The following is a 25,568-nucleotide window of genomic DNA, read 5'->3' on the forward strand; positions in this document are numbered from 1 at the left end:
AGAGGGAGGCGAAGGGCCCCTCCCCACCGCCCCACCTGAGCCACTAGCCCTTGGCTGAGAACCTACTGAATGAAGGTGTGGATGCGTGGGTGGGTGTGTGAACGGACCACACATTTCAGAGCTCCCAGAACCAAGAGGTGTGTGTTCTTGTGCACGTGGCATCAACCCTGCCCGGGGAGGGGACCCTTGGGGTGGCGGGTGGCGATTCGGGGGTGGGAGAGCCGCCCTAGGGTCCGTGGTGGACCTCTTGCTGGGACTAGGCGGTGTGAAGGGCAAATCCTGGGTCTCGGTCACGGCCGGGCACGATGGGCAGAGAGGCAGCCTGGTCCCTGCCCTGGGGCCCCTGGACCTGGTCTTCTATCATCGCAGTTCACTCACCTGCTTGGAGAGCCGCTGGGCAGCTCTGGAAGCCACGGTGATGAGGAGGCCGCGCCTGGTGGGGCACGAGCAGGGCAGGCGGGGTCCACTGTGGGTGGTGGGGGTCAGGCGAGGCCTCATCACACGGGGTGTCTGAGCCGGTCCTCAGCCCCCCTGGGAGGTCGGATCAGGACTCGCCCAGAGGGGCCTGGGTACCCTGCAGGTGGGCTTCTCCAGCTGGAAGCCCCGCTGGAAGGAGTAACAGGGACTCAGACTCCCAGGGATGGACAAGGTTTTATTTGTGATAATGTTACTTCAACACACACAGAGGCCGGAGACGAGCTTATGCTCCTAGCCCTCGCAACTTATAAAACGCCGATAAAATTCAAATTAGACAGAGAGAAGCCCACGAAACGAATACAATTTAGATTAATAATATAATTAAATGGTTAATTTAACGTGAAGGATGATTTTAAAAATTGTGGTAAAATAATACACAACATAAAATTCACCGTCTTCACTCACAATGTTGTCAACCATCATCCCAGCCATCTCGGGAACTTTGTCATCTCCCCAGACAGAAGGTCTGTCCCATGAAACCACACGTGCTGAAACAAAATCATTGCCTGTGTCGAGACTGTCACCAAGCAGGTGTGGGGAAGGGAAGCTTAGCCCTGCCTGGTGCCTGGGTGACCAAATGGCCCACGTTCTTCGGTTTCCAGCCTCTGCTTCATGAGGACACCGCTCACGCACTGACGCGGCCTCTGTTGCCTGGTGACAATTAATGTGGTTGGTACCCACGTGGGACTCTTGCCACAGTGTCTTAACTTAGTCACTGACTTAAGAAACTGAGGGCCTCTGACGAAAACGGGTTTCAATTGCACATTTTCCTTGTAAAAGAGGTTTTGCCTGTTCCGGCCGATGTAGGGTGACTGGCCATTTTCGCATAAGCACATGCTACCCTGCGTCACGCTCGCCTGTCTGGTTCCAAAACTCGCTGCACACAGGAATCCTGTGGTTAGAAAGCAGTCAGCGAGGTGACTCAGAATACGTATCATGGGAAGAAAGACACAAAACTGAAAAATATGTGGAGAGAGCTTGCGGTTTCTAGGAATACAGTCAGGAGTCTGTAGTACGACTATTTCTGGCGGCTGATGGGGGCGGGTCAGAAGGGGCAGAGGCGGGGCTGTCCTGAGAAGGCCGGAGCCCCGCTGGGGGGCGGGGTGGGGGGAACGAGAGAGGCTTGCGAGGCAGGGTCCAGAAAAGCTGGTGCTGCTGCGCACCGGAGCGCGAGCCCCAGGGAGGGGGCCGCGGTCTGCGCCGAGGGCAACTGACCCGGCTGTGGCGCGAGGCACGGAACCGGGCACGCGTGGGGGGATGCTGAGGCGGAGGCGGCGTGCGCTGGGCGGAACACCTGCCCCCACGACGCCCACGTCCGAACCCCAGAAACCCGTGATCCGCTCCCTTGCATGGCAAGCGTTGCCCGCAGCTATCTGACAGTACGGGCCTGGGGGCTTCGAGAGAGAGGTGGGAGGCACCAGGGACCTGGGAGAGACGAGGCCAAGGTGCTCCCACGGGTGGGGGGCTGGTGCTGGGACAGGGTAAGGAGGCCGGGGGGAGCGGCCAGGAGAACAGGTGCCCTAGAGGCCGCACAAACCAGGAGATCGCACCGTGGGACCGGCAGCCTCCACCCTGCAGTGCACTTTGGGGGTGGCCGTGGGGTCGCCAGGGAGGAAGAGGAGCGGACGGGAGGCAGGCCAGCCAGTGGGGAGAGCAGGAGGGAGTGGGGACTGCCAGGCCCCGCCCCCAACGGAAGAGTCTGGAGGGGGCGGGGGCCCTGGACGGGGGCCCACAGCCCCGTGCGCCCAGGAGCAGGGGTGGCCTTGGCGAGGTGTTAGAGGGAGGCTGTGAGGCCGGGAAACCTGCGGGCCGGGAGAGGGAAAGACCCTCGTCGAGGAAACACTTGTTCAACTTCTCCTCCGTTGCCGGCAGATCTCCCGCACAGCATGTACACCTGGACGCTTCTTTCCCTTCCTCTCAGGGGAAAAAGTATCGAGAGCATAATGTCGCTCCTAACGTCAGCGTCCAAGTAGAAACCACACGACTCGTGTGCAGCTTTATCAGAAACAGTTAATGTTACGTGACTGAAGAAAAAAAAAAGGGATGGTTGTTTTTGGAAAGTTGCTGTGAGAAACCCTTGTCCAAAAACTGCGGCAGTGCCCTGCCTATGTGGGGTGTAGCTGACGGGTCCCCGGGGTCGCAGTTCTGGTTCGATGTCAACCATGTCTGTCCCAGGAGCGGTTATGAGAAGACCCGGAACGGGACCTCCCTGGCGGTCCAGCGCTTAGGACTCTGCGCTTCCACTGCAGGGGGCACGGGTTCCATCCCTGATCAGGGAGCCAAGATCCCGCAAGATGCACAAAGGCCAGGCTCGATGTTCTGAGACCACACAGAGCAGAACAGCCTTTGGCAGACCTCCGGGGTTCTGGGTGACATGTGTTTGTTTTTAAGGTAAAAATAGTGCCACAGACTTGGCCAAGCACTTCATATTTATCCAATGGCCCCTTTTCAGGGAGGTGGAGCCCCAAGGGACAGAGCCCCCGGTTCACAGCCAGGTCAGGCTCGAGAGCCCACGCGGCCCCCTGCGCTCCAGGACACCCCCCCTCACGGTCCACGTCACACCTGGGACTGGTATTTGGCGGACAACTGAAACCACGTTACAGAATCAGGGAAAACGTAGCTAGCATACAGAAAAACTATCATTCAGAGAACTGTTCTCCAACGTTTGCTGTGTACCTTTCCACTTTTAGGGCCCGTATAGGCATTTGTGCTTGTTCTATACACTTTTTTTGATGTGGACCATTTTTGAAGTCTTTATTGAATCTGTTACAATATTGCTTGTTTTGGTTTTTTGGCTGTGAGGCACGTGGGGTCTTAGCTCCCCGACGCACCCCCTGCATTGGAAGGTGAAGTCTTAACCACTGGACCGCCAGGGAAGTCCTTCTATACACTTTTATTGTGCCTTTTCCTGTTGTGTCACAAAACTGGGGAAATTCTGTGCTTTCTGAGGGCAGGCTGCCTCCTTGCTCAGTCTCACCTCAATGCCTGGCAGCGCGGCTACAGTGGAAGCCTCCTGACCACTGAGGACCGAACAAACGGAGGATTCTACCTGGCCTAGAGCTCCCGCCTTCCGGGGCCAGTTTCTTGTGCAAGCTCACCCACCACCAGGCTCTGCAGCTTTGCCCCAGTGGCCCAGAGCCACCACGGCTGGCCCACCTCCAGGCCCTGGGAGGCGGACCGCAGTGCCGGAAGGAGGCGCTTTCTCATCCATCACCTCTTCTGTCCTGGAACTCAGATCTGTGCCTCGGGTGGTGAGATTAGGTCACATGACTGGTCTACTGAGGCTGCTCCAACTCCCTCGCCACGTGGACCAGAGCAGCTCGCCGAGGGAAGCCTTGGGATGTCAGTGCCCAGGGGGACCAGTGCCTCACCTCACGTGGCACGGAGTCGGCCCAGTGCCGGGTCCCAGGCATCGGACAATCCCGAGTGCTGTAAGCATGTGTTGTCAAAGCCTCCATGAGAACACGTGGTGCGACAGAGGGTACAGGTTCCTTCCAGGGCTGAGGACCGTGCCGGGGGTGCAGGCCGGAGGCCAGGGTGCCCAGCACCCTCACGTTTCAGTAGCATGTGCCATAAACCGTAAGAAGACTGGCAACACCTCTGAAATCTGCCTCCGTTCAAGGAACGTGGACACATTTTCCAGATCACCTATTTCCCAAAGCGACCCATTAGCCAAGCCACTCTCATGCACTGACGACGACGACGACGTGCGTGTTATCCACAGAATGAGCCCCGACCCGAGGTCCTGAAGAGGCAGATGCTCCCGGCAGGCGGGGGGATGTTCAGTGCACAAACCGGGCCAGGCCACGCCACTCCGGGGCTGAACTGGCTCAACTCCCACACTTGTGATGAACTGGCTAACACCCGTGTTCCCGGCCAGGCTTCCGGGGCCGACAGAGCAGGGCCCCTTCTGTCCTGTCTGCTGCATGACCCCAGCTCCTAGCAGTGCCTGGCAGTAAGCATCGGCTGAAGGCTGGGTCCACAGCCTGGTGGGGAGTGCTGCTAGGGTCTCAGCAAGCCAAGGTCAAGGCGGCAGGGCATGATGTCACACGTGGCTTTCCCAAGGTCACAGCAGGAAGGCGCACGGCATGGCCGCTGGGCTCTCTGCCACTTTATACAATACACAGCAGTGTGTACACGTCAATCCCAATCTCCTAATTCATCCCACCCCCCTAAACACTCCCCTCGTTAGTGGTCCCCGGAGCTGTTATGAAATGCAGCCACCCTACTCCCAGGTTGGGCCTGTAATAACCTTCAAGGGACACTGAAATCGACTACAATGGGACTTCTGAGAGCGTGTAAAATGAAATCATCATCAATGGGAAGAGAGAATTCTTTGTAATGTGGAGGTTTCCTCTGTAAAGGCCCTTGCTTCACTAGGGTTACCTGAGAAGCAGGAAGAAAGATTACTTCTTAAAATCACAGGCTCCAGCTCCCTTGCCAACTCTGTTATCAGAAAGATAGTGGTTTTGACACAAAATAGTAACACACTGTGGAATCACAGGAATCATACTTCTCCGAACTAGCATCCGCCCAGCCCTGTGTCCACATCTGACCACCTCACAGGCATCGTCTCACCCCCATGCCACCTGCCCTGCGAGACGGGTCTACACTGCCAGCCTCGAAGCCTTTGGCAACCGTGGGGACGGCAGAAGGAGCCAGTGGTTCCAAGCGCGGGCTCCAGAGCTGGACGGCGTTGGCCCCCAGCCCAGCCCCCCCATTACTACTGACTTGCCTCCAGTTCGACTGTGCGCTTCCTCGCTGGGACAACGGCCAGGTTTATAACCCTAACTGCTACCTTTTATAGGTCCCTCCTACGTGTCGGGTGTGGCCCGCAGTGACCTCCGGTAGGAACTCGTTTAACCGGGAGGAAAGCACCTCCCTCTGAGGGTGATTACAGTGCCCAGAGCCCGCGTGGGCCCTCAGGCGGCTCCCTGCCGGGTCTTCACACGCTGGCACGGAGGGGACGTGTCAACTGAGGCGGAGGGGACCGAAGTTCAGAGTGGGCAGATGCCTTTGGTCCTGGAGAAGAGCAGCTGGGTCATCGCGAGGCCCCTGAGGCGGGCGAGTCTGAGTCCCAGGACGAGAGGGACACAGGGTCCCCACTCTCGCTCTGGAGGGCCCGGGCCCGCTGACCCTCCTCGATGAGGTCTGCCACCAGGTTCAGCCGGCAGGCCCTGAGTGCCCTCACCAGGTGGGATGCGGCCGCATCCTCCCTCCTGCTGTTCTTCCAGACTCTCAGCGACTCCCTCACCTGTTCTGCCAGGTTCCGGGGATACTTCTCCTCAATGGCTTCAATCTTGGCGTCAGACACTCTGAGGTGACGAGCCAGTTTCCTCCAGTCCTTCCCCACATTATCACAGATGATGTCAAACGCTGCCTGCAGGTCTGGGGAGGGAAAGAACACAATGACTGACCAGAGATTACGGGAGCTCTTGAGGAGACAGGTAACCCCACACTGCCTGATGGGCTCCGCGGTGCTGACCCAAGGGCTGGGTACCAAGAGTTCCTCCCGCAGAGGCCAATGACACGCAGCAGCAGAGGGACCCGGGGAGGTCGTAGAAAGCCCAGTCCTGCCCCAGCTAATCACACCCTGAAACACTACCCAAGAGGCGTGGCCTGCTCTGAAGACTTAATGGTTGGGGTGTGTCGTAACGGAGATACCTACGCAGGACAGGGAGATGGAGTTGCTCCCCCATCTCACTCTACAGTGGGTTGAATGGTGGCCCCTAAAAAGTATGTCCACGTCAAACCCCTGGAACCGTGAATGTTAACTTATTTGGAAAAGGGCCTTTGTAGATGAGATTAAGTTGACGATCTTGAGATGAGGGGATCATCCTGGATTATCCAGGTGAGCCCTAAATCCAGTGACAAGACCACGTGCCATGGAGGCAGAGACTGGAGTGACGCGGGCACAAGCCAAGAACGCCTGGAGTCCCCAGAAACCAGAAGAGGCATGGAGGCTCCTCCCCGAGAGCCTTCAGAGGGAGCATGGCCTACTGACACCCTGATTTGATTACTGGACCGAGAACTGTAAGAGCATCAAATTCTGTTGCTTTAAGCCACCAAGATACGGTAATTTGTACGCCAGCCCTGAACACCCCGATTCTTATTTTGGAAGATGTCCTGACTGACACCAGTCCTCAGTCTCTGTCTACTATGTCCTCATCTGCTGAAAAGTCACTACTGAGATCAGCATGAGAAACTACAAAAGGCTGTTTCTGGACGGGGGCAGGGAGAAGAGGAAGGACAAAATGCTTCTTGGAAGGCTCCTGTGAAGTTGCATCTTCAGCTACAAATCCCTGATATGCTGTCAGCCTGTGTGCCAACTCCTCCAGCTCTGTGAGGTGGGCACCTGTGTTACTGACCACTTGTACAGAAGAGGAAATGGAGACACGGGAAGGTAAGTGTAAGTTATTTCTTGAGATCACACAGCTAGACAACAGCAGAGCCAGGACCACACCTTGATGGCCCACTGTGCAAAAACTGTCCCTTATCAACCAACCCGTACCTGCTGGGACGCTCCTGGTGTACTTCCACTGCACCGGGGAGGTGAGCAATGTCCTTTCCTTTCGAGTAATCTCTAACTTACCCGGAGGGAGGGGGGAGGTGGAGAAAATAGTGAGGCTGGGGGATGGGTGTCCATGCTCTGCAACTTAGGCTGTTAACTTCTGTGCACTATGGTTCTCCCATTTGCAAACGGGGTACATTACCCGTCTCCCAGGGCTGTTTAGAGAAAACCCACGCAAACCGAACCCGGAAGAGGTTAGGCGCTCGGGAGATCGAAACTACTGCTGGTCCAGCTGACCTTGCCTCCTCAGGCCCCCGCCCCGCCCCCCGGCTCCTCCGGCACGGCCCCGCCCCCACCTGGCTCCTCGGGCGCGGCCTCGACCGCCCCCCCAATCCTCAGGCCCGCGCCCCCGCCTGGCTCCTCCGGCGCGGCCCCGCCCGACCCCCAGACCTCAGGCCCCCGCCCCCACCTCGCTCCTCCGGCGCGGCCCCGCCCGACCCCCAGACCTCAGGCTCCCGCCCCCACCTCGCTCCTCCGGCGCGGCCCCGCCCGCCGCGCCCGCCTCGAAGTCTTCCAGGCGCCGCAGTAGGTCCTGGCGCCGCAGGGAGACGAGCATCTCGCGGAGCAGCACGGTGTTCTCGGGGCTCATCTCGTTCTGCTCCAGCAGCACGGAGAAGAGGTCCAGGCCACTCTGCACGCGCTCCAGCTTCCTCTTGCCCACGCGGCTCTGACACAGGAACTTGAGCTCGGTCAGCTCGCTGCTCGACAGGCCGGCCGACACCGAGTGCAGCAGCACCAGGAACGGGTCCATGGCGGCGGACGCGGCGGGGCCCGGCCCTCCTCTGGCTTCCCCCGGCTCGGCCCGCCGCCCGCTCTCTGGCCCGCGCCCCCGCAGACCCGGCCCGCGCCTCCTCTAGCGCCCCGCGCCCCTCGGCCTAGCAGCTGAGGTTCCCACTTCGAGCGTCTGGTGCCCCTTCACCGGAAGTCTCCCTTGGGACTGTTTTCTCTCGCGAGAACTCCCGGAGCTCGCGCATGCGCCCCGAGTCCAACGTAGCCATTTCCGCCCGGGGGTGGGGGGTTGGCTTGCGGCCGCCGCCAGGGGGCGCCCCAGACATGCTGACGGCGGGAGTACTGGGACCACCTCTGCGCCTGCGCCCTGACGACCTTCTCCCTCTGGGTGGGCGCCTGCGGCCGTGGGTGTCCCGACGGTCCGGGCGCGGGCTGCGTTTTCTGTGGAAAGTTGCACTGCGGATGCCGATAATAAATGCATTTATTTATTAACATTTGTGAAAATGCATGTCCTTTAGTGCCCCCTGGAGATCTGTGTGCAGAAAAGACTATTCAGAGGTTTATTTAGTTTTAAAAGTTTAATAACTACTTGATTTTTTAAAGTTATCCTCATTATTTTTCTGAATGCTTATTAGCGTTTACTGACGCCTACTGCGTACCACGCAGTAGGTTCTGGAGACAAATCGGGAACAAGGTGCCGAAGGCCCCGCCTGCCCGGAGCTTACAGCATCAGGACACAAGGTTACCTAACAGATAAGAAAGTGCAGGAAAGCCAGAGGTTAATGCGAGTCGCGGCCAAGAGGATAGGGGGATGGGGAGTGTGGAGGTGGGGCGGCGCACGTTGAGAGGGCGGGGTCCCAAGGTGCAGGTGCACGTGCCGGGTGTGCGGGGCCAGGTGTGTAGGCTTGGGGGGAAGAGGGCGGGGCCACAGTAAGAGCAGAGGCAAAGAGGAGGGCGGAGGTTGCAGGAGCAGAGCCGGGGAGGAAGGGGGTGGTCAGCGAGGGGAGGGAGCGAATCAGGAGGAGCCAGCTAAGACCGCGGCTTTACTGCCCCTGAGCCCCAGCAGAGGGTGAGTGGAAGAGTGAAGTCATCTGAGTTACCTAGAGGAAAAAAAAAATGTATATATATATATATATATATAATTGAGATATAATTCACATTCTCTACAACTCACCCTTTTAAAGTGTACAACTCAGTGGTTTTTAGTGTATTCATAAGGTTGTGCAATCCCCACCATTAGCTAATTTTAGTTTCGTCTCGCCCATGTAGAAACCTTGTACCCATTATTAATCACTTCCTTTCCCTCGCTCTTTCTCCAGCCCTTGGCAACCACTAATTTACTTCTGTCTCTCTAGATATGACTGTTCTGGATATTCATGTAAGTGGAACCATACACTTTTGTGTGGCCTTTTGTGCCTGGCTTCTTTAACTGAGCGTAACATCTTCAAGGTTCATCCTTGTAGCCTGTGACAGCGCTTCATTCCTTCTCATGGGTCAGTAGTGTTCCGTTGTACGGATAGACCACATTTGTGTATTCAGTCATCAGCGGATGGATCTTTCAGTTTTTTCTGCTTTTTGGCCATTATGAATATAATAAATCCCCTACGTAGGAACCTTCAAGTTGCGAACTTTCAAAGATGCGAACGTGGAACTTACTAACGAAGACCTGATAGAATTGGAGGCCCAGAAAGGACAAAGAGAGACAAGAGGAAGAAGAATTAACTGAAGAACCAAAGAGATTCATGATGCAGGAAATGGCAAGGGGATTTTCTTTATCTGAGAAGGCACTGTTAGTCTTTGAGGCACAGGACCCGAACGAAGAACAGTACACGAAGGTTGCAGCAGCCATTCAGAATGCAATCCAGTGCTACTGTGTCGTCTATGATGGGCAAAAAAGAGCGACTACCCAGACATCACTGGATCATTTTTTCAAGAGGGTAGATAGAATTGAATCCAGCAAGGAACTAGAACCTGTGCCATCAGTGTCAGGCGTGAGTGAAATTGCAGCTTGCCCTCCGTCTCCTATTGCTGACGATCCTTCAGCTCTACCGTCTCCCACTTCCTTTCCCTCCTCCAGTCAGTAACTCTTCTTGCCTGTTCACTGGATGCCAGCCCCTGTATGCCAGCTGTTGTACTACTGTACTTTTCAAGGTACTGTACTGTAAGATTAAAAATGTTTTATTTTTTGTGTTTGTTTTTTATGTATTATTTGTGTGAAAAGTATTATAAACCTATTACAGTACAGTAGTATGTAGCCGATTGTGTTAGTTGGGTACCTAGGCTAACTTTGTTGGACTTACAAACAAATTGGACTTACGAACACGCTCTTGGAACAGAACTTGTTCGCGTGTAGGGGACTTACTGTAATGCTACTGTGAGCTCTGAGTTACATTTTTATAGAATCACTGGGTAGAACTCAGGAGACGCCACAGTAATCCAGATGAGAGGTGCAGCCTTCTTTTGATTTTGGGGTGTACGTAAACGAGAGGCATTGAGGATGCTTGTAAGGTACGAAAGATGGAGCATCCATTGGCTGACCTGGGGAGGGTGTGGGCGGGGTTGAGGCAGGAGATAGACGGGCCCCAGTTTAGACATTTACAACTAGCCTCCTATTTATGCTTTAAAAATAAAGATAATAACAGGAACAGGATAAGCAGCTGGACTTTGTCTCCTGTGGACGCTTCAAGGGAAAGGGAACGGCAGAAACAGAGAGGGGCTGAGCCCTGCTGGCGTAAAAGACAAAGAGACCACACAGTTCTCATTCTTGGGGCCAAGGAGACCCCCCCCCCAGACTACGCATGTGCAGAAAGGTTAAAGGGAGGGGGAGCTAGACCATAATATGTTCTGTTAACCTCTCAGAGACCCTTGCGCTGGAATCCATCTTGGCTAAAAGATGCACGTGCACACAGGGGAGGGCCCTGAGTCAGACCAGATATGGACTCAGAGCCAGACAAAGCAAGATGATTGGCCAGAGGGAACCTAGAAGAACTTCCCCCATATGATTTAAACCACCCCCAAAGGCACACGCCTCTCTCTCTCTCTCTCAGCCCGCCTGTGCTTTCTGTCTTCTCTCCTAATAAACACTTGACTTGCCTCACTACTTTTCATCTCTTTGCTGAATTCTTTCTTCAAAGCAGATGAGAGCCAGGGCCCTGCTCCTAGCCAATATTCCCTGGTGGTCTAGTGGTTAGAATTCGGCACTTTCACTGCTGTGGTCCGGGTTCAATTCCCAGGGAACTGAGATCCCACTTCAAGCTGCCGCTCACTGTGGTCGCTCACAGCCACCTGAGATCAGGGTGAGTTTGGGGGAGGATCTAGTAGAGATGTTGACTGGATAGTGGGATGCGTGGACCAGGGTTCGGAACAGAGATCTGGGCAGGAAATGTGAAGTTGGGAGTATCCTGCAGATAGATGGTGTTTGTGATGGTTAATCTTATGTGTCAACTTGACTAGGCTAAGGGGTGGCTGGATAGCTGGGAAAACATTATTTCTGGGTGTGTCTGTGAGGGTGTTTCTGGCAGAGATTAACATTTGAATTGACTAACAAAAGCAGATGGCCTTCCCCAATTTGGGTGTCATCATCCAAATAGAACGAAAAGGCAGAGGAAGGGAGAATTCGCTCTCTGTGCTTGAGCACCGTTGCCCCCCTCCCCTCCCCCCCAATTTTCAGGCCTTTAGACTCAGGCTGAATCACACACCAGCTTTCCTGGTTCCCAGCTTGCAGATGGCAGACTATGGGACTTTTTGGCTTCCGTCACTGTAAGTGAGCCAATCTTACAATAAACCTTCTCATTTATCTCTATATATCCTATTGGTTCTGTTTCTCTTGAGAATCTTGACTAATACAGTATTTAGATCACCTACAGAATGAGGTCACCAATGGAGGGAGAGGAGAAAGAAAAGAGGACCAAGGTCCGAGGCCAGAGGACGGCTACTGTAAGGGAGACATGGAGGAGCCAGGGGGGAGGCTGGCGTGGGAGGGTTAAACCACATCCCCATCTGCCCCAGCCCTGCTGCCGCATTTCTTGGTCCCCGGCACGTGGCATCTCCTGACTTTACTACACATTTTGCTTCCTGCTCTGTTTTTTGCCCATCTCCCCTGCAGAACACTGCAGAAGCGCCCTGCAGAAGAGCCCAGAACACTGGCTGGCACTTCATCGGAGCTCACAAAATATTTCTGACTGAATGAATCTTGTACCAGGCGTGGTTAATCTGAATCTCCATTAGCACAATTATCCCTGCGTCTGACCCACTACCTCGCAGTTTGTAGCTTATCTTTTTATCCTCTTTACATGATCTTTCACAGGGCAAAAATTTTAACTTTGGATGAGGTCCAGTTCATCAAATTTTCCTTTTATGGATTTGATGGTTATAAGGCTATTCAAATTGTCTATTTCATCTTAATTGAGTTTTGGTAGTTTGTGCAGTTTTGAGGAATTTGTCCATTTTTCTAAGCCTTAGACTTTATGAGCATGGTGATTTGTAGTATTCGCTTATTTTATGTCTCAGTCCATTTTGTGCTGCTCTAGAAAAGTACCATAGACTGGGTGGCTTATACACAACAGAAATTTATTTCTCATGGTTCTGGAGGCTGGACTTCTGTGATCAGGGTGCTAGCAGGGTCGCATCCTGGTGAGGGCCTGTTCCAGAGTGCAGACTCTGAGTTCTCATTGTAGCCTTACATGGAGAAGAACAGAGAGGGAAGCAAGTTCTCTCCAAACTCATTTAAGGGCACTAATTCCATCATGGGGGCCCCATCTTTGAACACCATCACAAGGGGGGGAGGGTAGAGTTTCAACATGTGAATTTTGGGGGAACACATTCAGTCTGTAACATTATCCTTTTAATGGCTATGAGACCTATAATGAACCCTCAATTTCATTCCTGAAATTGGTGATTTATGTCTTCTCTCTTTAAGTTTCTCTGTCTTGCTAGAGGTTTATTGATTTTTTAAATTTGTAATGAACCAGCTTTTTGTTTCAATGATTTTTCTCTATCCGCCCCCCCCTCCACTTTTTATTTCATTTTTTTTTTGCTTGTCTTGGCTATTTTATTTCCCTCTCCTTGCTTTGGATTTATTTTGCTCTTTTTTTTGTTCTAGGTTGTTGAGGTAGGCACATAGGCTATTTATTTCCAAGGTAAGCATTTAGTTTTATGGATTTTCCTTTCAACATTACTTTAGCTTTGTCCCACAAATTTTGATATGCTGTGTTTTCATTTTCATTCATTTCTATGTATTGTTATTTCCTCTGGGACTTTCTCTTTGACCCATGGATTATTTGGAAGTATGCTGTGTAACGTACATGTGTTTAGAGATTTTCGTGTTGTCTTTCTGTCATTGATTCCTAGTTTGATTCCCTTATGGTAGAGAACACACTCTGGATGGTTTCAATTCTTTTAAACTTGTTGAGCTTGTTTTAGGGCCCAGTATGTGGTCTGTCTTGGTAAGTGTTCCCTGGGTTCTTGAGAGAAAAAAAGGGTGCTCTGTTGTCATTGGGTGGCATGTCTATAGATGTCAAATAAGTCCTGGAACACCCCCCCTGCCTCCAGCCCGCCCCAGGCTCCTTCTCATGCCTTCAAGTATTCTGATAGAAGTTCTGCCCACCTGAAGGATTTCTCTTCACTGCTGTCCCTCAGGGATGCCTCAGAGACGGGCTGTAGTACTGCAACTGTCCACTTTCAGGGGGTGCCTGTGTATCATGTAGAACCCCCCATAAACCAGGCCTGAGTATTCTCTTCCTCTGTCAACTGATCATAGGGAACTCCCTGTGAAGCCACAGGTGAACATGAGTGTACAACTGTCTATTTGAGTCCCTGCTTTAAATTCTTTTGTTTATATATCCAGAAGTGGAATTGCTGGATCATACGGTCATTCTATGTTTAATTTTTTTGAAAAACCATCGAAGTGTTTCCTGTAGCAGCTGCACCAGTTTACATTCCTAACAGCAATGCACAAGGGTTCCAATTTCTCCACAGCCTCAACAACTCTTATTATTTTGTGTTTTTTGGATAATAGGCTTCCTAATGGGTGTGCAGTGGTGTCTCGTGGGTTTGATTTGCGTTTCCCTGATGACCATCTTGAGCATCTTGAGTATCTTTTCATGTGCTTATTGCCCATTTGTATGTCTTCTCTGGAGAAATGCCTATTCAAGGCCTCTGCGCACTTTTATCTGGGTTGCTTGTCTTTTTGTTGCTCAGTTGAAGGGGATCCTTATATATTCCGAATATAAACCCCTAATTAGAAACATGGTTTGCAAATATTTTCTCCCATTTTGTGAATTGCTGTTTCACTGTTGATTGGGTATCCTTTGATGCAAAAAATTCTTAAATTTTGATGAAGTCCAGTTTATGTGTTTTCCTTTCACTTGACATTGTCTCTTTAAAAAAAGAAATGAGAAGCCCGCGCACCACAACAAAGAGTAGCCCCGGCTCGCTGCAACTAGAGAAAGCCCACGCACAGCAATGAAGACCCAGTGCAGCCAAAAATAAATAAAATTTAAAAAAAAAGAAAGAAAATGCATCTCTTGCCTGTTTCATGGATGGACATTGGTCTTTATTCATGAGGACGGTGAACAGAGTTACTTTCCTTTCTTTTTCTCCTGTGTCGTCTCACTGTGCTCCGGGCTCTTTCTTTTTCTGTTTGTTTTGGTCTTTCTCATTCCTTTTGAAGTCTCTCCTTAGATATTTGGGGACTCTGGGCTTTGCTTGGGGGTAGTTAGTTTTTTCCAAAGAAAAAACAAAAAAATCTCCTTCCTGGGGGCAGGGGTACATGGTGGACAGGACAATGGCCCCCAAGGTGTCCAACCCCAATTCCCAGACCTTGTAAACGAGTTAGTTTACATGGCAGGAGTGACTTTGCAGGTGTGATGAAGATGAAGGACTTTGAGATGGAGCGATCATCCTGGGTTATCCCAGGGACCCAACCCATCACGGTCCTCATGAGCGGAGAGCTGGAGAGACGGCCGCGGGAGAGGGACTGGCCACCACGGCTGGCCTGGAGATGGCGGGAAGGGCCCAGCCCTGCCCACACCTTCCTCTTAGCCCAGTGAGACTTGTGTCAGACATCTGGCCCACGGAACTGTAAGGTAGTACGTTGGTGTTTTAAGCCACTGGGTTCGTGGTCATCTGCCACAGCCACAAACAGAAAACCTACACAGGCCCCACATGCTGGGTCTCTTTCTTCCCTAAGGGCAGTTCCCACAGACAGCCAGCAGGAGGTGGCAGCCACCTACAAGCGAAACCAGACAAACACTCCTGCTGCAGTCAGGATAGGGATCAGGACAGGGTGACAGCTGGGTGAGGAGGGGTGACCAGAGGGGAGCACCAAAGGAGGCTTCTTGGGTGCTGTAACATTCTGAGTCCTGACTACAGAGGTGTGTGATTTCTGGGGAAATTGCTTGTATTCTCAAGATCTGTGTAGTTTTCTGTATGTTATACTTTAATAAAAAATGTTGGGGGAGAGAGAGATGAGGGGGAGGGGGCGGGGGGTGTGGAGAGGGGACAGCAGCAATGGGCACACTAAATAAATTAACCTGGCAGAGCTCAGGAAATCAGACCTTAGTATGTACAAGGTTGCCTTTTTCCCAGGGGTGCATCCTGGCAGGCTCTTGGCAGGGGCAATGTCCACCAGCCCTTCTGAGCAAACCAGGCTTAAAATGCTTGTGCTGAGCCAAGTCGGTGTCTCTGGGCATCAGATGTATCTTTGCTACAGGCTTCTCTGACAAAGGCTGTGAGTGAGCATGGGGTGGGCTACTTGCTGTGGGCATATCTGTGGTCCAGAAGGCACCAGACCTTACCTCCCATGGGCCCCTTACCTCCTCCACCACCATCCCTGTCAGCTTGACTCAGAGGTCCACTTGGCTCAAAGGCAGAAAGGCCCAGTCATCAGTCTTTTTGCCATCCATCCATCCATTCAAATGTTCATCCATCCATCCATCCATCCATCCATCCATTCAAATGTCTATCCATCCATCCATCCAAATGTCCATCCATCCATTCAAATGTTCATCCATCCATCCATCCATCCATCCATCCATCCAAATGTCTATCCATCTATACATCCAAATGTCCATCCATCCATTCAAATGTTCATCCATCCATCCATCCATCCAAATGTCCATCCACCCATCCATCTAACTACCCAACCATCCATCCATTCACCCATCCACCCATCCACTCATCCTTCTATCCTTCCACCCATTCAAATGTCCATCCATCCATCCATCCATCCATCCATTCATGCATCCATGCAAATGTCCATCCATCCATCCACCTTTCCTTTCTCCCTCCCTCCCTCCCTCCCTCCCATATCCATCCACCCATCCATCCACCCATCCATCCATCCATCCATCCCTCACTCACTCACTCATTCATTCAGCACTTTCTGGTGCCTCCTCCATGCCTGGCACTATGTCAGTGCTGCTTCCTGGCCTCTTTTCTGGCGAGTGTTAGCATTACTCTACTTTGCTGTGGCTCTTACAAAACATGGATGGGTGAATGAGTGTTGCCAAAGTGCGGGGCACACACCACCTGTGGTGGGGGGCACGGGAACCTGTAGGTGAAAGGGTGTGGGTGCTGGGGATGTGGGTGCCGGGGGCAGGGGCTCTGAGTCCAGCCTTGGGGAGGGGACAGCCCTGTCTCAGGCACACACCTTGGCCAAGCTCTGTTCCAGGGAAGCCCACAGCTGGTCCTGGATCCCAAGACAGGGACTGGGACTGCGGCTTGTCTAGAAGGGCCAGTGACTCCAGGAGCTGCAGTCTCAGCCGCCCCTTCAGCCAGTGGGAGAGTGGGGAGAGGGGCCGTGATCGTCAGACAGGACACGTGCCTTCTAAAGAAGAAGGGCCACCACTGGTCTCCAGTCAAGTGCAAGAATGTGACATGGTGAAAAATACAGCTGTGTCATCAGATGGCGTGATTTTTCAAGAGAACATACAAATCTGGATTTTTATGTGTATGTACCGGGTTTTTATATATTAAATTAACTTAAAAAATTTAACAAGCACTGAACCTATCAAACAGAGGCATCTTGGGCTGATTGCAGCTCACAGCAGGCTCCACCTTCAAGAGAGCTGCTGAGTCCCCATAAAAGATGCTGGCATGAGTGCCCCCGGCCCCAGACCTCAGGCCCCCTGCAGGCCCTGGTCCTTCACTGTCTGTGCTTGGGGGCCCAGCCCTGCCCAGCTCCCGCCACACCACTCCAGGGACCAGAAGCAAAAACTGTTCAGCGCTGGGTGCCAGGGGCCTGGGTCCAAGGGATGGCTGTGTAGCCAGCTTGCTGTGTGACCGGAGCAGAGCCCTGACCCTCTCTGGGCTTCACTGTGTCCATCTGTGAAATAATGGCACCGTCTGACCAGCTCATCTCTGGGGGTCCTTTTGCTGCCAGATCCCAGGTCTTTGTGATGTTAATCTGTTGGCTTTCTTCCACCCACATCTACCACCCTCGTCCAAGTCCCATCATTGCTCATCTGAATTTCTGCAACTCTCCTCTGTGGCTCCCCACCCCACTGCAGTGTCCACCCAAAGCCACCAAGACCTCAAAATGTGAATCAGGTCCATCACTGCCCTAGTTAAGACTGCCAGCCCCTGCCGTGGACTTACCACGAAGCTCGAGGTCCTCACTAAGCCGGGGGCTGGTGAGAGTTGGTCCCCGATTCCTGCCGCCTCCTGCCCCGTCTCCTGCCACCTCCCCCCCGTGCCTCCCCTCCAGGCATGATGAACTTCTTGCTGCTCCTCCAAATCACCCAGCACACTGCTGCCTCAGGGCCTTTGCACATGCACTCTGCTGCCTGAACCATCCTACCTTCCTCCAGGGTTTTACATTCTGGCTCCTCCTTGTTTAGACTCCAGGGGCCTCCCTGCCCAGCTTGGTCACTCTGAGTGACTCTCAGTCACACCCCTGTTTTATTTTCATCAGCGCCCCTTCCTTCCTCTGAGATGATCTGGTGCTGGGTTCATTATCTCGTTCAGCCTCTGATGCCCACTGCAAGAGGTCATCCCCTGAGGGAAGGGGCTGCGTCTCCCTTGCTCACAGCTTCATCTTGAACGTTGCCTGGATGGATCTCTCTAAGGGGTGCCAAGGAGCCCTGTCATCTTGGGCAAGTCACCTCCCCACTCTGAGACTGTTCGCTCATGTACTCATTGGGGCCAAAGATCCTCCCCCTGGGAGGACCCATGAAAGGGGAGGGCTTCCGGCAATGCTGGCCCTGGGAGCCACCCTCATCAGGACTAAGGAAGAGGTTCCAAAGCTTTAGAAGGAACTTTTATTTTTTTATTTTTTAATTTATTTTTTGGCCGCCTTGCACAGCATGTGGGATCTTAGTTCCCCGACCAGGGATTGAACCCACACCCCCTGCAGTGGAAGCGCGGAGTCTTAACCACTGGACCGCCAGCAAATTCCCCAGAAGGACATTCTTGACCGAGCAGCAGTCAGGGCCTCGTGAGCTCGGGTTTGCTGAGACTTCCCTGGGGACGCAGCAGCACAAGGGGCGCCCGAGGCCCGCCCTGGCCCTGCAGGTGTGCCGTTCGAGGCCTTGCTGACGTTTGAGTGCGAAAGATAGTCTTTCTTTCATGAAATGATGGTGATTATAGGTAATGAATTAAAGAAAAAGTGCCCCCACTTGCCCAAATGAAAGCACTGGCAACCCTGGGATGGTCCCAAAAAGGTTTGGGGGAAATTTTAGGTCCACAAAATCCAAAATACTAAAATCTCTGTCGGGTTGCGGGCACCAGGGGTTGGGATTTGGGTATCGTGGAAGAGGCTGCTGGGAAGGTGTGACCACAATTCCCCCCCCGCCCGGCGCACATACATGTACAGGCATGCACACACACAGACAAAACAACACAAACGCATATGCACGCAAATCACACACGTGTGCACACAGACACACACGCCCATGCACATACTCGCGGACAGACAACGTCCCAGGAACATCCTGAACGAGCCATGTGTCTGGGGCTGAGGATGCGGAGGCTTATGAGTCCCTCCGCATTTGCAGGTCCAACCACGGGGCTCTGGGGTTGGCCCCTCGAGTTTCCTGGGGCAAAAGTCACGCAGACAGGGTTTGAGAGGAAGGTGTCATGTATGCAAATTTATTCAGACGAGCGTTCAGCCACGGTCCTCTGTGGATTTGTGTACATTCACTTTTTTTAAAAAAAGAATGGTTTCCATAAAAGGATTTTTGGTAATCACCTCATTTTTAATACAATGTTTATATACAAAAAACCCCATTTCAAACCACTTACTGTACAAGAGAAAGTAGAAGCATCAGATTGCATGACTTTAGCAAATAACGAAAATCTGCTACACCTACGGACTTCCCCCCTAGTTGACAGCTCACAGGAATGTCAGCGTCTCACCGACCACACGTTCAAGACAGACACGTTTATCTTTTCGTGCCTCCCTTCGGTGAAACATTTCTTTTATGTTTCTCTGGGCGCTTGAGAAATTTCAGATCATCGGTTAGTATAATGGCTGCAAATTGAGATCATTCTTATCAGCTATGAGATTTGTTTTCACAAGCTTTTAAAATGATAACAGTCCAACAGTAACATTCCTGTAAGTAAAAATATAGAGAAGTGTTACCAAAATAGAAGCCTTTATTAATAAAAATCTTTGGTATTAACAGTATTTTAAATTCCTCTCAATGATATTTGGTTAGCTAATAAAATAAACGCCTTCCGCCTTTGAGCTACAGAGAAAAAACCCTTACATCCACTGTAGAATTGATTAAAAAAAAAACCCAATAAATATTCTGAAGCTGCAAAAGTACCCCCAGAAGCCTTAAGACTTCTTGCAACCCTGAAGCCGTCTGCAGAAATGCCTCCGAGGTCATAATCCCTCACCGCCCGTTTTTCTGTCACCCTGAGGTGGGGGAGGCATGTGGTTGCTGGTGGGGACCCCAGAGGTGCCAGTCACCGCTCATTCAGGACACCTGCACCCCGCTAGTTCTCCAAGAGTAAATTCAGAGCTTCCTGGCCCTCTGGGTGGACAGAGCCAGGGCACCTCTCTTTCTGACCAGTGTCTCGGTTTCTGAATCCAGGGAAGGAAAAGGTGATGAAAAATCTCACTTTTTCAACCTAGAGACAGGTGATGTCTTTTGGAACTGGTGTCAGCATCGTTTATTCCTTACCCACTTCTCTGTTTGCCCTCAGATCTCGCACCAGCTTTTGTCTAATGCCTTGGAATACCACCTCGCCTCTCTCTTAAGGCATCAGGAGGATTAAAGACGATGTCTTCTGGGGGCTGTTGCTCACTGCCAACGGCCAAGGAGACCCCAGACTCCAAGCATCGCTTCCGCAAAGCCCCTGCGTCCGCTGTGTATCACCCTGTCCCCAGCAATCACTCTGATTAACCTTGAATACTAAAGATAACAGAATTCCCTGCCTAATGGTTTTGTGCAAAAACAAGAAAAACAAAACAAAACAAAACAGAAAAAGACGGGGAAATGTTGTCCTATCAGAAGAAAGTGGTCTTCCAGGCTTGTCACAAACCCAGGGGCCACTGGACCAGGGGGTTGTGCGAAGTCGCCTGCCCCGGGAGAGGGTGCACGTCGTCGACGGGGATGCCCGCCAGCTACAGGGCGCCCCCGGGGAAGTCGGGGCTGTCCGGCGGGGCAGGGGGCGTGGGGCTGTGGTTGTTGAAGGGCTCCGCTTTCTTCCGGTCCTTCTCCATCCACGTGTCAAGCAGCTGCTGCTTGCCCTGTTCCTCCCTCATAAACAGCTCCACCATGAGGACCTTCTCCTTGTGCATCTGCTGGCTGATGTCCTTGGGGATGTCAGGGATGACCCAGTCCACAAAGTCGCTCATGAACATGACCAGGTTCTGGAAGGAGAGCCAGCATCAGGGGGTGGGAAGGAGGACCTGGGAAGCACTCCCCCTTCCACCTGCACCCCACCTGGCAGTGCCTTGTCCCGTCACAGCCCGGCCCTGGGACCTCAGACACACCTGGACTTCCCAGGCCTCGGTTTCCCGGAAGGTATAAATGAAACAGGAAACCAGCCAGGGGGGGGCCTCCGGTGGCCGACTTTCTTGAAAGAATCTGAGCTCAGTAAATAGGAAACGTCTCTGAGTGGTTCTGAATCTCTTGGCTGGGAGGCTTAAGAAATGATCTGATTGGTTACACATCACCAAATATAACAAGTGTTAAGCTTTAAGGGAAAATAGTCAAAATACAAAGAGTTCAGAAACGCAGGGAGCTTAAACTGTCTCTGATGATTCCGCAGGCCCTTCTGCCATTTGTAAGGTCTCCCGGGATCACCCTGAACGTTTGCCGCCTCCCTGGATGCATTTCTGGTCCATAAGGTGCAAATGAGTTGGCTTTTACGGAAAAACGGCAATCTCTGGTTTTTAAACTTCCGTCTGACCGGCACTTGTTAGTATGTATGGCTGAGTTAGTCACCTTGTCACGGAAGGTGCTGGTGCCCCCCCATCCGCCATCACCTTTCTGGGTTGACGCTCCCAGCCCCCAGCTGTGGTGGGTGCTGGCCGCTAAGGCTCACAGAGGCTCGTCTCCAGGGAACCGTCCCCCCCGTCTCCCTGTTCCTGGCCTGGACGGCTGCAGTCAATGACTGGCCAGGTGGGCAGACTAAAGGCACTCTTTTGCGTCAAGGTGGGCCCACGTGTGTGGTGGGATTCATGGTCCAGCCCAGACCGCCTCCCAGCCGAGCTCCGTGCCCCCAGCCCCTTGCAGGGCCTTCCCTCGATGGCTGGCTTGCACCAGAATCCTTGGCTCAGGCTCTGCTTCTGGGGAACTGGGCCCCAGACACTAGTTCTGGCTCCAGAGGGTTATGGAAAGCTGGCGGACAAGGCAGTGGGGCCTCGGGGGCCGGAAGCCCTGCCAGGGCCCACACTGTGTAGAAGGGGCAGGGTTGGGGCTTGAACCCAGTGTCTGGATTCCAGGTTCTGGGGGCCACACAGGAGGGCAACCCCAGCACGGCCTCCCCGGCTGGGACCTCAGGGCCGCGTGCATCAGCTGCTCCCCAGTCTGGGGTCCTGTCCACTGGGAATCGCTCGGGCCTCAGAGTTAGCCCCCCTCCCCAGAGACTGGGCCAGGCGGGCCCAGGTCCCCTGCCTGCGGCAGGGGGCAGGGGGGCGCTGGTGTCAGCCGGGAGCCCACTGCCCTCCTGTCCCTGCCAGCCCTGTCCGCTAGGGCGCGTCTCCCGCTGCACAGTGACAGGGGAGACTGAGGTGGGTCCCTCCCAGGTCTCCTTCAATAAAGATGCCTTGCATTTAACTAAACCTGCGTTCCCTGAACGACTCCAGTCCTTCCGGCACCCCGTCCCGCCTTCCTTTAACTGAGGAGGGTCTGGGACCTGTCCTTGCCCAGGGCCTGGGGTCACCAGTACTCCCCACCCTTGGGTGCCCAGGGCAAGTCCTCCAGCCTCCGAGCCCCCGACGCCGGCCAGCTGCTGTCCCCCTGACCCTGCTCTGGGCACAGAGCGCCTCCTCGGTGCCTCAGTTCCCAAACCTGCTGGAAGCAGACAGGGCCCTCGCACCTGGAAGACGATGACAAAGGCCAGCCGGGCGGCCAGGACGGCCCAGAAGTCCTTGGAGATGTCGTACTTGTGTTCCGACCATGGTGGCTCCCGGTAATCTTTGTACCTGCAAAATGAAGGTGGGTCTTCGACAGGAACTGGGGTCTGGCCGCACCGAGGGGCTTGTGAGTGTCAGGAAAGCCTGAGTCGGACCCTGGGCCAACTGTAGGACAGCACCCTCCCTGGAGGAAGAGGCCCCCCTCCAGCCCACTCACACGCCCAGGGAGTCTCCCCACGTTGGAGGGGGTGCCAGCACCCATGTGGGCTGGACAGGCCAGAGGGGCGTCCCCATAAGTCCCGCCGTGGGCCCACAGAAGGGGGCTCTGGGACCATCTGGTCCAGGGGTTCCAAACTTCTGAAGGCAGTGGAGCCCATTTTCCAAAAAGAAATCCCACCTGAGACTCCGGTAGGTCACACAAAGCAAGTGGGGCCTCCCTGGTTGAAGAGGGGTGGGGTCCCTAAGCCTAGAACCTCAACCCAACCCCCATCATCCGCAAAACTCCAGGCAGGGTTCCATGAAATCCAGTTCTCCAGTCTCAACCCTCTCTGTCGGGGAAACGATTGGAAAAAATGAAACATTTTCTCAAAGTAGCCCTTGTACGATGTTAACCATACAGTTGGTGTGGTCAGGGCACCAGGGAACTGTCCCCAGGCCCGCCCTGCCCCACGGGGCCCAGTGCATGTCTCTCCCTCTCCCAACTGTTAGCTCCTTATCTCCGTGTAATAAATACCAGCCCACCCCTCTTCTATCACTTCCAGACATTGCCCACGAGCGCCTGCTGGGAGACAAGTTTGCTTACTTCCCTGGCCCCCAAGGTCCCACCTCTGTCCCTTGTGCAGTGGGAGTGGTGGGTACCTCCTGGGCTTTAGGTCTGCCTTTTTCTCAGAGGCCCAGATATGCCTGATGTGGGGCAGGTGAGGATGAGAACCCGGGTTTTGTCCCCACCAACCGCCCCCAAATTTGGGGGGTGCTTGGTTTTTAACAGGACTGACCCCCTCTGTGGGGGAAAAACTTCCGTAAAGCCGTGTGAGGAAGCCATGGCCGGGGCGGTTTCTAAGTGCTGGGCTGCAGGTGTGTCCTGCTGGTTACTGAAAAGCTGAGGCCCAGTTGGGGAGACCGGGAGAGGAGGCACCTAGCTCTGTGGGCACAGGCCTCGCATAGACCCAGAGCCGGCTCCCGCCTTGCTGTGTGTCCCTGCACCATCGCTTGGCCTCTCTGGGCCTCGGTCTGGCATTCCCTCACTTAGTCACGTCGCAGGTATTTATTGAGCAGCTACTGCATGTCCCTGCATTCCAGGGGCAGAGCTTGCAGGGGGCACAGACAGGGCCCCTCACCCACAGAGCTTTGTGTCTGAGGGAGCTGGATGGGAGTCTCGGAGGGCTTGTTCAGAGCTAAGCTGCCAACCCCAGAGATAGGATTGGTCTGGGAACACACCCTCTGGTGCCAGCTGCTGAGCCATGCAGAAGATGCACCACCTGATCTCCGATGGGAACAGGCATCCCCTGTTCTCCCGGCATCAGAAGCCACACACATTTTCTCTTCCCTCTTCTTTCTGTTCTCAAGGCCAGCTGCACCAGGATGCTGGGAAATGTGTTTGGGTCACCTGGCAAACTCCTATGCATCCCTCAAAGCCCACTTACATAAGAACCGTCCAGATGCCAACCCCCACCACCTGCACTGACCTCTAACAGAGATGATCTTACAGTTTTCCTTGCTTTGCTCTTGTGCTAAGCCTGCCAGCTCTCCCTGGGGAGAATAATAATGCCCTCTCTGGGGCTGCTGTGAGCATTCAATGAGACCATGCCTGTTGCAGTGCAGGAATAAATGGTAGCCAGCAGTGGTCACAGTGCTCAGCTCTGCTAAGCTGCCTTTCCCATACTTGCTGCCCCAGGCTGGGCTGGGTGCTGCTCCTCCCACAGCCAACCCCTCTGGGAGGCGGCTTGACAGGGGAGCGGCCGGCAGTACGGAGCTCACGGCACCTACAGCACTTAATAGTGGGCAACGGTTGGGTGGGCCTGGCTAAAGCCCGAATCCCAGGGAGCAGAGTGGACTGGCCCATGGCCTTCCTTCTCTGTGGGGGTAAAAGTAACAAGGGTCTCACTTAAAAACCAGGTCTCTGCTCTGTCTCCTTGGCCTCCCCCTGCGTGGCCAGGACTCCTGACCGATGCTTGGATGGGGAGCTGCTTCCGGGGGCTGGATGCCCGATGCCCGATTCTTACCCAGGAAACACCAACACTGACATTTCTGAGGGAATTTATAATAAAATGACCACCTATATCCCTGCCTTCTTTGTTCTAAATCATTCTTCCTCTAAAATTCATTTTGAGTTAAATTGGTCGGCCTGAGTGTGTTCTTGGCGTGGGATGTTCAAACAAAGCGAGAGAAGTGCAGCGCTGGCTGAGAAGCGGCAGGGGTCCTGGACCGGAAGCTCGGGGGTCTCTGGGGCCCGTGCCTGCGGAGGAGGGGGAGGAAGCGACCTTGAGCCCCTGCCCTTGACCCCCAGCTCTCCAGGCCGACCCTGCCTGAGGCGACCACGAAGGGGGCTGAAGCAGATCACCTGGGCCTTTCCTGTGATGTACGTGCTCACATACATGTGCCTTGAAACATGCGGTGGGTGGGATTCTGAAAAGCGGGAAGCATGTCGTGTTGCATGTTTGTCTGTCACATGCCCTTTCTCGTTGGCAGGCCTGGCTGTACCGGGTTCCAGAGTAGGTGTGGTCCCTGCCCTGACACAGAACACACGGCACGTCGTGTAATTTCTCTTCAATCACTCGGGGTCACCCGGGCACATCTGCTGTTGCAAAGCCATCGGTAGCACCTATGCTGGATAGGTCTGCCTGCCTGTTCCAATGACCGCACGCGGTGCTGTTTTTCCATTTCTTGGGCCAGTTTTTTTTTTTGCAAGCAGCCACATGCCACTGCTTGTTGCTGTCAGCACCCTGGACCCTGGCAGTCTCCTCCACTTCCTGCTACTAGGGCAAGGGTATGAAGACAGACAGGTAAGCTTGATAGAACTATGGGCAAAGTAAGAGTAAATAGCCTTGGGGTAAATTATCCGCCCTACGCAGACAGGGCTGCGCGTCATGGCGTGGGCTTTGTGACACGTGTTCTGGCCCTTGCAGTCTTTCGTGTTCTGAATCTCAGCTGGGCTGGAGGCGGTTCGGACTGCCAACAGATGCTGAGCGTGCCCCACTCTGCCTCCCCAGTCTCAGCCTCATGGCAAAGCCCGTGGCCAATCACTCCACAGTCGTCTGTTTC

The 25,568-nt window shown here is 53.7% G+C and overlaps 2 protein-coding genes and 1 long non-coding RNA gene across 26 annotated transcripts in view; 1 reads left to right on the top strand and 2 right to left on the bottom strand.

Moving 5' to 3' along the window:
• The window catches only part of FADD (Fas associated via death domain), a gene marked incomplete at its 5' end in the record, with an annotated part of 22,879 nt that extends 14,508 nt beyond the window's left edge, over positions 1-8,371 (bottom strand). For 5 of the 13 annotated variants that reach the window (XM_082341885.1, XM_082341893.1, XM_082341892.1 and 2 more), the window contains 3 exons: positions 5,732-5,865; positions 6,989-7,064; positions 7,944-8,258. In XM_082341885.1, coding sequence (XP_082198011.1) covers positions 5,732-5,865; positions 6,989-7,064; positions 7,944-8,258 — 525 coding nt within the window. Of the gene's footprint in view, positions 1-632; positions 5,866-6,988; positions 7,065-7,513 lie in introns of those variants that run through there. The other 8 variants (XM_082341887.1, XM_082341888.1, XM_082341897.1 and 5 more) reach the window with 8 other exon arrangements.
• Positions 1-15,250, top strand: part of LOC309605729 — a 19,296-nt gene extending 4,046 nt beyond the window's left edge. The window contains exons 3-10 of the long non-coding RNA XR_014231517.1: positions 9,097-9,928; positions 10,637-11,073; positions 11,448-11,536; positions 11,633-11,713; positions 11,883-12,039; positions 12,879-12,915; positions 13,794-13,868; positions 14,167-15,250. This is a non-coding gene — a long non-coding RNA (uncharacterized lncRNA). The remainder of the gene's footprint in view (positions 1-9,096; positions 9,929-10,636; positions 11,074-11,447; positions 11,537-11,632; positions 11,714-11,882; positions 12,040-12,878; positions 12,916-13,793; positions 13,869-14,166) is intronic.
• Positions 15,251-18,951: 3,701 nt separating this feature from the next.
• ANO1 (anoctamin 1) overlaps positions 18,952-25,568 on the bottom strand; it is a 90,802-nt gene continuing 84,185 nt past the window's right edge. For all 12 annotated transcript variants that reach the window (XM_082340603.1, XM_082340606.1, XM_082340612.1 and 9 more), the window contains 2 exons: positions 22,271-22,376; positions 18,952-20,597 (listed from right to left, as the gene is read on the bottom strand). In XM_082340603.1, the coding sequence (XP_082196729.1) occupies positions 20,349-20,597; positions 22,271-22,376 (355 nt within the window). In that variant the 3' untranslated portion in view covers positions 18,952-20,348. The remainder of the gene's footprint in view (positions 20,598-22,270; positions 22,377-25,568) is intronic.

This window comes from Balaenoptera borealis, assembly GCF_965194805.1.
Source record: "Balaenoptera borealis genome assembly, chromosome: 11".
NCBI lineage: Eukaryota > Metazoa > Chordata > Mammalia > Artiodactyla > Balaenopteridae > Balaenoptera > Balaenoptera borealis.